The sequence below is a fragment of the Rhododendron vialii genome, chromosome 13a (assembly GCF_030253575.1).
Source record: "Rhododendron vialii isolate Sample 1 chromosome 13a, ASM3025357v1".
Taxonomy (NCBI): domain Eukaryota; kingdom Viridiplantae; phylum Streptophyta; class Magnoliopsida; order Ericales; family Ericaceae; genus Rhododendron; species Rhododendron vialii.
The window spans coordinates 10806904-10819216 of NC_080569.1; the positions used below are offsets into that span (position 1 = coordinate 10806904).

The 12313-nt window shown below is 38.1% G+C and overlaps 1 protein-coding gene across 1 annotated transcript; it reads right to left on the minus strand.

Annotated features, from left to right (window-relative positions):
• Positions 1 to 6983: 6983 nt before the first annotated feature.
• On the minus strand, positions 6984 to 10950 carry LOC131314917 (cytokinin riboside 5'-monophosphate phosphoribohydrolase LOG1). The gene is made up of 7 exons (XM_058343848.1): positions 10719 to 10950; positions 10132 to 10229; positions 9843 to 9873; positions 8099 to 8198; positions 7845 to 7915; positions 7574 to 7717; positions 6984 to 7454 (listed from the first exon to the last, which is right to left on the minus strand). Exons 1-7 carry the CDS (start codon positions 10836 to 10838, stop codon positions 7362 to 7364), a joined length of 657 nt encoding a protein of 218 aa, XP_058199831.1. The 5' UTR covers positions 10839 to 10950; the 3' UTR covers positions 6984 to 7361.
• Between the last annotated feature and the right edge of the window lie 1363 nt (positions 10951 to 12313).

Genomic DNA, 12313 nt, shown 5'->3' on the forward strand with positions numbered 1-12313 from the left:
CGAAATGATAAAAAAAAAATGGCAATTGTTGCACACGCAAATGCATGTGCAAAGTGCAATTAGAATATCCTATGGCAGTTAAAACTTAGGGTAAATTTCAGATATACCCATTGTATTTTGACCGATTTTTAACTACACCCCCTCCACTTTATTTTGAAACACTCACATTCCTTGTACTTCAGACTAGTTTGGAACCGTTAGGAATTCCGTTAAAAGTAATGAAAAGCAGCTAATAGCCTAATGGCGGGAACCTTTCCTCCTAAAACATATTCTGTAAGACCAGTTTGCCCCTAAGAACTATTTACATCCTATATATCCTATTTTTCCAACAGGCACGACTAAAAAACAGAGCACCAATGCCCACGCCGCAACCCTTACCCATCCTTTGCCATCCTCTCATCTTCTCCATCTGTCGACGTTCTAATTTCAGAAATCACTGCCGAGATCTTTATTATAGTCATAAATTCATAATACATAAGTACTTTCCGTTTAATTATCCCTAAAGATGAAAAAGGGTAGAAGTATGAGTCGGGATTGAAACCAATTTGTAGTTATGAATTATGATACTGGAAAACCGTGTTGATTTAATGTGTTGTGGAGAGGTTTCTAGGGGGTGTTTCATAAATGGAAGGAATGCTCATTTAGTCATTTGTAAAACTAACTTTAGGCCTTCGGAAAGTTGACAGTCGGTGTGGAGGCAAACTCGACTAAAAAACTCCTTCAACCCCTTCTCGATTTCGTCCCTCTTTTCTGGTGCAACCTCGACACAGGAAACCTTGTCGCCTTGTTAAAGCACTCCAAATCGACCAAAAAAAAAAAGTAAGATGGTAGACTTTCCACTCGATCGAAAGATGTGTTTTCGCGTGAGTTCGTCATGTTCAAGACTAGCGATTGGCATTGGAGTATTCTTTGATGGCCAATTTGGGGGGTTTTGCGTGAAATTTTGTTTCTAACTAGGAATATATGTACAAAAAAAAATTTAGGAATACATGTTGCATGAAATCATTTTATGTTGTGGTTTGAAGCAAATGTTGGGATTACTGTGAATTACACCGTTAAGCATTGAAATTGTTTGTGCTAATGTTAAATTAGTGCAATGTGAAGCATTTACTTGAATGATGGAACAACCACCGTTAGTCTAAAATGAATTGTGAATCCTTCTCCTTTATGTGAATTCCTCCTTCAACTCTTGCTGCTTCTTTCGGTTTTGAAAAAAAAGCCCAGCGATTTTGGAACAGATCAGAAAGAGAAGAAATGTGAACAAAGACAAAGGGGAGAGAGAAACGGGTTGAATGGGTAATTCTATTTTTTGTGCAACTGAGAAGAGCTTTTTCCAAAGACGATGGAAGGGAAAAGTACAGTAGAAAAGAAAGCGAAACCAACAAGGAGTTAAATTGGACTTCACGTATGTTTCCAGGAGGTTTTTGTAGAAACAGTAGCTTGGATTGAAATACAAGTGGGTATTTGAGTCTTTTCGTTACTTTTAACGGAATTTCTAACAGTTCCAAATTAGTCTGAAGTACAAGAGGTGTAAATGTTTAAAAATGAAGTGGAGTAGGTGTAGTTGAAAATTGGTCAAAGTACAAGGGGTGTATCTGAAATTTACCCTAAAACTTAACAGGGCATTTAGGTGGAATATTGTGACTTTTAAACGGGTAGTTCTTGATAGTGTAAACTGTGAGGCCGCGCGCCTCAATTTTGAATTTTGTTGCTCTCTCTTTATAAATAGAATAGACGTACATTAATTTTCCAAATCCTTCATATATGCTTGAAATTAAAGTTATTCTCTACTTTTAGGCTTGGAATGAATATTGTAAATTTTTCGATTTCTTATGGAAATATCAGATTATGACAAATAAGTACTTCTGGTATATATTTTGCAGATCTTTCCCGCGGTACTTTTTTTTTTTGGTTTTAATTTGAAGTTACCTACTAATTCCTAGTCCTTCGAAAATTGTTTCCTTTGGTGTTCAAAAAGTGAGGTTTTTTTCTTCCTCCCCCTTTATCTTGAGAAATTCCAACAGCATGCACATGAAGCCGATGCAGTAGTTTACTTAACAAGAGTGAGGAAAAAGCAACAAAAAATTGAAATAATATATATTTTTTGGTCATTCGCTAACCCTAATCTATTTTATCCTAGGGGACTTGGGGAAGAGGATAGGTACTTATGCGAATTGAATCCTGTCCATGTGCACGAGAGTATAGGGAAGGCACCAACTGCACTTGCGAAATACTAAAAAATTGAAAACACAAAAAGAGAGCGTTTTCCATTGGTATCTTCAGTGACATAAAAAAACAATAGTGAGCAGGCAAGCTAGGCTTAATTAAGTTGCAAACATGCTACGGAGTATAATACTCGAACAGTATAATCATGTGATTTCAAATATTTAATAATATCTTGTGGTTTAATTTGCATATGCTTACGTATGTGGTCAACCACATCAATTAAAACTGAGCAGTTTGTTGATCTTAAGATTTTTGTCGAATGAAGAAGTCGAGAAGATGACCTCGCTACAGGGACCCGGCTCCCAAACGCACGAGAACTTGAGCCCCAAACCTAATCTAGACCGTGCCGATGGGCTCTAGCTCAATTGACATGATCTCCTGGTCCTCCCCATGTGGGAGGCCAGGGTTTGAGTTCCGTCTTAAACGTTTGGAATTCAAGATTATGAATAACCTCTGAAATTCCTTGTGTATATATTTGGTTTGCTATTCTAAACATATAAGTAGCTGTGATCGATTTGAATTGATCTTTACCATAAATGTTGACATTATAATTTGCTTCAATTTCATCCCCCACACCCTCTCCAACCAGTCATGATCTTTCCAATCCTACACCTTTAAATAGGGAGTGAAAAAGTGAGTTAGAATTGAGGGAACCTAAAACGAGAACACATGCCTGGTTTTCTTCAATCTCCAAAAGAAGCCTGAAGAAGTCATCTTTGATTTATAGGCCATTCATATGGAAACAATTACACATTTTTTGTCATGCATTGTACGTAATTCGGATTAGAGCTAGCGTACTTGCAATTAAATAAATATGGAGGCACGAAAATTGGTAAAATATTCGAAATATGTAACAATTCTATGATATGAATTCTGAAGCAATCGCAAGTTTTAACTCATATCCATCTCATCAAGCTTACATTTTCAAACTGGCCCCCAGAAAAATTGCGTCTAGGAAATAAGGCATAAAGTGTGGATTCAACACCATTTACCAACTGTAGGCCATAATTACTTCAACATTTTACCGTTTCAAAAAAACTTCAACATGTTAATTTTGGGTGCGCTTAGAAATGTATAATTGATACAACATAGTCGAAGAAGCTAGAATTAATTAACCCTAGCTAAGGGGTTGATTTGGTGGTCTTGGCCTGGAACTTGTAAGGGATTAATTTGCTCATTCATAACATTTTGGGTTCGATTTTCTTTGCCCGCGATTCTTAATTAAGGTCATCTTACCTCCATGTGTAAGCGTGTGAAATGATTGTGGCCGGGAAGAAAGTCTGGGTAATCTTGATTATGCATTTATGCGCCCACTGGAAAAAAACATCTTCCAACTCATAGTTATGGTTCTGGTCCGGCACTTCTCAGTTCTCACCTGCCATGCAGTCCATGCACGTGAGATCCGGAAGACATCCACGTGCCCTCACGCACCATTAGCGAATGATGACGAAGATCAACCAGATTAATTACTAATCCCACTTAATTAATTTTCCCTTCCACTGAATTACTAAAGTTCAAGGTCAAAGCCCAAAGCCCCAAACCCATCAAAAGTCTACCTCTCGCATCTTCTGATTAATATTTTTCTTTGATCGAGGTATTACTGCTAACAGTACTCATAGGTTTTACAGATCAAAATAATCACCGTTAAAACACTTAGCAAATTTGACTGACACGTGGCAGGCTACGACTGGCCGAACAGTTGACGGAGTGCTTAAGAAGATCACGTGTCAGCCACGTAAGCAATATGGACATGCAGAAACTTGGTTGTAGTACAAGTTTTAATTGGCCGCCTAACTATAAAGAAAGAAAGTCTTGAGGTACTGTCCATGTGCCAACCTTTCCTCCCATTGATTCCGCCTTTTAGTTTATTTATAAGTGGAGTTGGGCCTAAATAGATTTGGTCGAGGCATTCCACATGGTTTTAGACTGAGAGAAATTTGACTAGTACGTTTATTTCAAATCATATTTTGTGTGCTCAAATTCAAATTGAGGACATATATGCTGATCAAATTGGTAACGTATTACTAGTTCATGATCCCTTTAGATTTGTAACACCTTAAGAGCAATTAGAAACATTTTATCTTCAGAGAAATTATTCCTCGATCGATCTTTTGATAGCACAGAGATGGCTTCAGATAATTCAAATCGTCAATGGTTATAAGTTTTAAAAATGGTGGTTGTATATCCCAGTTTAGTCAACTTAATTAGTAGCATTTTAGGTCTTAAAGCAAATTGGAGTAACAATTAATGTAGACAATCCTCAATCTACGGCTAGAGAAATGACATAATTGACAAATAGTACTCGAGCTGTTGCTTTTGTGTGATCATCGGTTTGTAAGAAATATTTTTTAAGGCCCACTTAGTCACATAGGTGATTAAGGGATTGCCCACTTACATTATGTTTGTAATGGTGGTTTCAAAGATTTTGGCTTTCCACTATCCCCATTATTTATAAGTTTAGTTTCCATGATGGAAGGAAACTAGTATAAGGTTTCTTGAGGAAGATAAAGGGTCTCTAAACTAGCATTTGTATAAGCCTATGATATCCATCACTCAAGGCACTTAAGACATGCATAGGTTAGAAGACACCTAAATCTTATGCATGTGTGTTCTGTGTTTAACTTGAACAACAATGGCTAGAGGTTGGTACTAATTTTCGCTGCGCATACCGGTATGTGATTGATTTATCTTACACGGTTATCAGTTGGTCATTCGTTTGATTTCGTCACTCATTCTTCACAATTCTTGTAACTTAAAAAATCGATATGCCTAGATGCACGATTAAAATAGATCTTATGAAAGCTTACGACTCCTTGGATTGGGAATTTTCGTTTGATGTTATGGAGAGCAGGGATTTCCCTGGGCAGTTTATTGGCTGGATACAACAATTTGTTACTACCCCTAGTTTTTCAGTTCCCTTAAATGGTGTGCTTTGGGAGGTTATTTTCCGGGGGCTAGGGGCCTAAGACAAGGGATTCTATTTGCCCATATCTCTTTCTAATAGCTATGGAATTAAGCTTTCTCTGCAATTCTAAAGCACAATGTGGCCGACAATGGCAGCTTCAAGTTCCATCCCAAATATCAACAATTGGGCATCACCCATTTAGCATTTGCTGATGATCTCTTTGTGATGTGTAGTGCTGATCGATGTGGGGTCTTTTCTGGTAGTTAAACGGTCTCTGTAGACTGTAGGAGTTTCATTCTTTTTCATGGCTTGCAACCTAAAATGGCCAAGAGTGCTGTTTATTTTCTTGGAGTGGATGAGGGTTTGAAGAGGCAGCTAGTAAGTGTGTTAGCCATTCCGGGGGCACTCTTCCAGTAAAAATAGTACTTGGGGGTTCCTTATTTTAATTTTCTCCGGGCTTAGTTCTGCTTATAGCAATATTTTGAGAGACAAGATTTTAAAGAGAATTAGAACTGGTCCGGTAAATCTCTGTCTCATGAGGGGAGAATGCAGCTAATACAGTCGATTTTGTTTAGTATTCAAGTGTTTTGGAGCCCAAAGTTTGTCCTTCCTCAAGGAATCCTTAAAGAAATTGAGATAGTTCTAATAGCTTTCCTATGGACTGGAACTGAGATGAAGGCCAAAGTGAGTTGGTTCAGTCTCTGTGTGAGCCAAAGTGTGAAGGTGGTTTGGGAGATTGGAACAAAGCTGCTATCATGAAGCTCTTATATAAGGGCTCTAAGTAATATAAGGGCTCTAAGTAATTAAGAAGACTGATTCTCTATGGATTAAATGGGTCCATACCTATATTACTAAAGGGAATAGTTTGTGGGGGATGGGTATTCCAGAGGATGTTTATTGGGTCATGCGGAAACTCTTGAAGCTAAGGCCTTTTATGTCAGTCTCTTCTCAAGTATGTAGTACGAGATGGTAATGAAGTTTTTTGTGATTGGACAATTGACATCCACTAGGCCCCCTTTATGAGAGGTTTGGGGATCGAGTGGCCCATAATATGGGCAGGGCTCTCAAGGCGAAGGGTCTTCTATTATTGGTCAGTTACAATTAGTGGTATTATTATTATTATTGTTGTTGTTGTTGTTGTTGTTGTTGTGTGCGGTGGAGTGGTATTAATTTGCTGATCCACGGGGCAGATTCTTATTGAATTGTAAGTCAACAAATTTTGCCTGACAATGTTGTGCCAGCAGCTACCAGCCAGATATGCTAAGAGCCTGGGTTCGGCCTTTGGGCTTGCAAAATGAGGTGATCCAAGCCTAGCCCAATTTCACTGGGAGCCCGATAGACGTGGGCCAAGCTTTCCCGAGCATAAAGAAGAATGTCCCAGGCCGGGCTTTTATTTACCCATAGTTTCTCATATGCCAAAGTGCAGAGACAGAACATCATTCTTAATTTATATATTGTTATAAAAATATCTTGTAATAATTATAATATTAGAATTAATAATTTGAAATTAATATCGAATAATATAAAATCGAATTAATTACGAATAATTGCTCCTTTACTTGGAAAGAGTACTTCTGTCCACAAAACTCATCTTCTTGCAGGTCAAGTTGCCAATAATTCCCCAATCATATATTCCCAAAGTATCGAACTCAAGACCGGTGGGAGAGGACCAACTTATGTTTGTTGTTCCAACCACTTGCATTACCACCTGGTGGTAGACAGGACATTTTTCGGTTCCTACATATTTTTGAGAATTAAATATGACAAACTCAAAAAATGAAATTGGAATATTTTTACTGATTCCGGGGCCTGCTTGCTTGTTAGAGTCTTTCTTTGATACCATCATAATTAATACTCCAAAATTGGATCTAATTAGTTATAAATTTCCAGCCAAACTTGAGAAAGCTTTGTTCGATTCACAAGATCAGATTGCTAACAATGGAACTCAGAATCTCGCGAAAAAGCCGTGAAATTCTACTCTATTAGGATTCCGATTCGTCTTCTTTTCCTTCTACTTGAAGAACCGAAATGGATCATCAATTAGAAGAACAAACTACCTTCCAAATGAAGTCGAAGACAAAAGTTGATGAGCCAAGATTTTAATTAAAGTACTCTACACAGAAATAAAGTGAAAAACGAATTTCCTACACATGGAGAAGGGAACCTTCAAATCTCCTAAAATTAGTAGTCCCTTCCATTGCAGTAATAAGTTCAGTTCGCGATCATCACTTCACCTCGCGATATCCAACTTCGGGGGGTAACCTAGTTGTTCCGTCTCCCAGTTCACCTTCGAAGCAACTCTTTCATGTCGCGGAATATAATCCTGAGGGAACGCAAAGACGAATTGTTCTTCAAAGTAACCGAAAAGGGGTATAAACAGAGAGAAAGTTTCACCAAAAAAAAGAACTTCATTGTCATCAAGATCACTGAACTTTTTCTTACCTCCAATTTCTTGACTAACTCCCTTGGGGTGGGGGCTGATACGATGATATGGCGCGCGCTGGGACTAATGAAGCCTTCCTCGACCGCTTTGTCGATGAAACACAACAGAGAGTTGTAGTACCCATCCACATTCAACAATCCCACCTGTGCACATTCATTCATTTTATGAAAAAAAAAATTACATAGAAACAAAGTCTCACAGAGTTTCATTTTTTTTAACGATTTGTAGATTAGTATTAGTAAGTCCTTTGGATTAAGGAATGACGATTACCGGTTTATCATGGATACCGAGCTGGGCCCATGTTATGACTTCGAGAAGCTCTTCAAGAGTCCCGTATCCACCTTCATGAAAAGAAAATTGACGCGAAATAAAAAAAGAAGGAAAATTTTAGATAGAATCATAAGGAATGATGGGAGAAAATTATATAATTACCATGAAACTGGGAAAATTAAGGATTAACTACCAAGTAAATAAGCATAGGAAAGAGAAAATAGGCGAAGAAATGTGGAGGAGAATGAACAAACCAGGCAATGCAATGAAGGCATCGGAATTTCTAGCCATTTCTGCCTTCCTTTGGTGCATGTCTGCCACTGCCTTCACTTCCCCAACTGTTTCTCCAGTTATCTATAAGTACCAAATTACACAAGGCAGACCAAGTTAATTAACCCCACAACTCAAAACTTCAAAATCAGTCGAGACGATTCTAGTAATCAGAACTTTGGAATCGATTTCTTCCTTCAAAATGAGGAGGTGTTCCACTTTCTTTGAAAAAGAAATTTTTAAAAAAGAAGGTAATTTCAAGCTAAAAAATCATGTGTTTACGAAAATAATTTTCCTAATAATATAAATCTTGTTTGATAGATCTCATTGAGATCTTTTAAAGAAAAAAAAATTTTTTTTAAAATTTTTTCGTTATATTTAAATTTGAAATTACCCTCTTTTTAACAAAAAAAAGTTTAAAAATAAAGTGAAACGGGCCAGCTTTTAAGTAGTTTTAAAATTTATTCTTATTTCTTAGTGCAAAAGCAGAAGAAGAAGTTGACACCGACAGTCCTTCTGAGACGTTGAAATCTAAAAGTGTCTCACTGCTTCTAGATGCCAGAATCTTAAAAGGACCCGTTCGTTTTGAGATTTTCAACTTGGGACTTTTTCTCTGTGCATGGTTTTTAATCAATTTTCTCTCCATTATTACTCTCATTTCTCTTTATCTCTTTCCTCATTATCAAAAATCCAAATCCTAAAACGAATGGGGTCAAAGTGTCTCGTCGTCTCAAACTATTGCAAAAACGCTTGTAGAATGATGAGTGCTGTAAGGGATTGAGGATCAAGATTCAAGGATTCATTCAGCAATTCCATCCAGCAGTACAAAACTTGCGGATATATGAACAAAGCAAAGTAGGAGACAGACAGTTTCAAGAAAAATACATAAAACCTATAATCCTACGACCAAGAATAAAAGCTAGCTTGGCACAGTGGGGCTGTCCAGAAAGGCCAAATGAGGACTTGGGCATACTGTCAAGAGATCGGTAAGAAATGGCCGAGGACAATAGTTGGCCATATGGGTGGTGGGATAAAGTTCATCAGCATGCCAAATGTGAAAAATGATTCTGCCTTATTTGGCTGGTGTTTTGAAAAATTTTAAGTTTTGATTTTTGGATAATGAGTGGGGAGAGAAATTAGAATAATAATTGGAGATAGGGGTAATGAATGGAAAGATGGAGAGAGAAAAATGAGAAAAATGATTAAAAAAAATGTGAATAATAATTGAAAGTAGAAATAATGAGTGTTTTTTTAGTTGAATTTTTTTTTCAAAATACCATCCAAACAAACAAGGCAGAAGTAAATTTTTTTCAACCACTCAAGACTTCCACATAGTACCTTTGCGAAGTCCATGTCCATGTAAACAAAGATGAGGACCCGAGGTTTTGACCAAGTGGGTATAGGAGAGTAATTAAAGGCAATGTCTCTAAGAGGTCATAAGTTCGAATTTCACGAAAATCAAATATCCTAAATCTTAGGGTCACAAGAGATTGGGAAATTTTAAGGCTCCAGAATCAATCGAAGTGCACGCGACCTGACCCGGAATCCAATTATTAGAAAAGAAAAGATGACGCAGAAGTTTCCAGGAACAGTAGCCACCACAAGATGGCTGAAAAAAGATGTAGATAATGCGCTCTCTCTCTCGCTCTCTTTCTCTCTCCATAGTTTTTTATTGTCATTTTGTTTGTTTGGAGTACTGCAAGATTCAAGGAGTAGCAGACGACATACCTCTCTAGGCATGAGGGTCTTGGGAATCACCCTACATAGAAGAACATGACAAAAAATTAGTTAGAGACTCTAACCAACAACTGCTACTATAACCACCACCCAAATCGACAAATTCATCTAGGAAAACAAAACTCTGTCCAGAAAATGTTGGAATAGAAAAATTGAAGCAAAATCCACGAAACCAATTCATCCATTTTACGTCAAAAATTTTGTTTTTTTCTCGATAAAGTTGTACATAATTCTAGATTCAAAAACGGTTAACCAGTTTCGAGAAAGCAAGGGAGCTTACCCGAGTACATGGCGGCCGCCATCGTAAACAGCTTGGGAAATCAGACCCATTAGACCAATACTTCCTCCTCCGTAGACCAGATCCATGTTTCTTGATACCTTCAACGAAAACCATACAACAGTACCCACGCAGTTAGTTACTGTAACCACAGATTTATGAAAGTAACAATACCAATGGCTCCTTAATTGAAGTACTACAACTGGGGTTGAGTAGAAACATGTACACATTCTTAAACATGTGTTTGTACATATCTAAGAAGTGGAGAGAGAGAGAGAGAGAGAGAGAGAGAGAGAGAGAGAGAGAGAGAGAGAGAGAGAGAGAGAGAGAGAGAGAGAGAGAGAGAGACGTCAGTCAATTCAAAAAGGGAATTAGCACTTGAATGGGAAGTTTCATGACAGCACACACTTCGATTGAGAAGTTTTTTGGTTGAAGTTCAAGAATATGAGAAGTCGAAATGATCAATTGAGAGTAGAGAGTGAATTCTGCTTAAGGAGCAGAGTAAAACAGAGCAAAAGCAGTGATGAAAACAGAGAGAGAGAGACAGAGAGAGAGAGAGAGAGAGAGAGAGAGAGAGCAGTTAGTAATACCAATTCTCTCCCAAGCTCAATAGCAGCATCCTTGTAGCTGCTCTTCTTTCCGGGACTACTCCCACAGAAAACACACACCCTCTTGAATTTTGATTGTTTCATTTCCTTCTCTCCCTCCATCTCTCTCTCTCTCTCTCTCTCTCTCTCTCTCTCTCTCGCTCCAGACTATTCAAATATCCACTGCTTCAGAGAGTCCCACACCTTTGACGATTTTGTGGGCTGGGGGTGTGTCTCTCTCCTTTGCAATGGGAGCATATTTATAACGTTATCACATACTCCCTAGCTCGGATCAAAAATAAAAAATAAAAAATACTCCATAGCTAGCACGTACGTAAGCACGGCTAAGACTACAGTTCCTCCTTTGTCCCATATGCTTTATTCCACGTTTGACCTCGGGATAAAAAGAGAGGTGCTACAGTTCCCGATGGGGATCCCGACGGAATTCCCGACCATGTGTTGGGCCCACTCAGGCTATCAGACGGCTGATCCAAGCCGTCCAAAAAGTCTAAAAAAAAAAAACCGAGTGAGCCTACGCGAGAATTAACGGCATCCGATGTGTGTAGGTGGCCGATTCAAACACTCCATTTTTTTGAGCATATTGGATTAGCCGTCCGATGGCCGGAGTGGCCCGACGCGCGGTCGGAAATTCAATCGGGATTCCCCCGTCGGGAACCTTAGACTTTCTGGGATAAAAATTGGGGGATCGGACATAATGGAATGAGAGTAGAGCGGTGCAAGCACTACTCATCTCAGCAATCGACGGCTTGAATTTTAACAGAGCAATACACAGTCCAAACTTGTATGCGCTCAGATATGATTCGAGCCGAGATGAACGGTCGGATTGACCGCTCTGCACCCGCTCGGTAGCATCCCCGGGTCCGGACAGAACATGCCTAGCGATTCCATATTTTCTTGAATTTAGTCGCTCCCTCTTTCTTTTCCATTTACTTCTTTGTTATTTAGCGGGTGAATAAGCAATTTAACAACTATATGGGTTCCATGTACTCTTTAACAAGCCTTCTCGTTGGAAGCCAAGGGATATTCCGTATTTCTTGAATTTAGTGGCTCCCTCTTGCAGCTATTTTATTTTCAAGGTAATTTATGGAATCGTGAATTTATTTTAGTCTAATATACAAGGATTTTCCACGTTCAAAATGGAATAGTGTATTATGATCCAACAGTAAATAGAGTGCAGTATTAAGTTAGTCCTCTTTCTCTGAATTATCGTACCTCTATCATCAAAATGTTAGAAATGATCCTCTTGCCCTATGGGAGAACACGCTACCACTCACCAAATTTTTGCTTACTCCCAAAACCAATCCACACCTATAATCATTGACACACAGTCTCGCAAATGGCCCAAAATATCGAACACTTTTCGTGTTGAATTCAAGTGAGTGTCGGTCAAAAGTAAATTAATTACTCTTAAAGACATTATTAATCATTTTTAGTGAAAATTTGTTGAGTTTTTTCATTAAAAAATTAATATTATTCATTCTTCTTGATGAAAAGAATTAAAAAAGAAGAAGAAGTAGAACTATACGAATCGATGTTAGAAAATTGAGCATCTAGATAACGTTTATAAAACCATTTGC

Excerpts from the sequence above, each read along its gene's own strand:
- LOC131314917 (XM_058343848.1), bottom strand. The coding sequence starts at position 10,838 with ATGGAGGGAGAGAAGGAAATGAAACAATCAAAATTCAAGAGGGTGTGT. Across the intron at positions 8,199-9,842 it reads AGACCCTCATGCCTAGAGAG|ATAACTGGAGAAACAGTTGG; the intron begins GTATGTCGTCTG and ends TGGTACTTATAG. Across the intron at positions 7,718-7,844 it reads TCGGTATCCATGATAAACCG|GTGGGATTGTTGAATGTGGA; the intron begins GTAATCGTCATT and ends GAATGTGCACAG.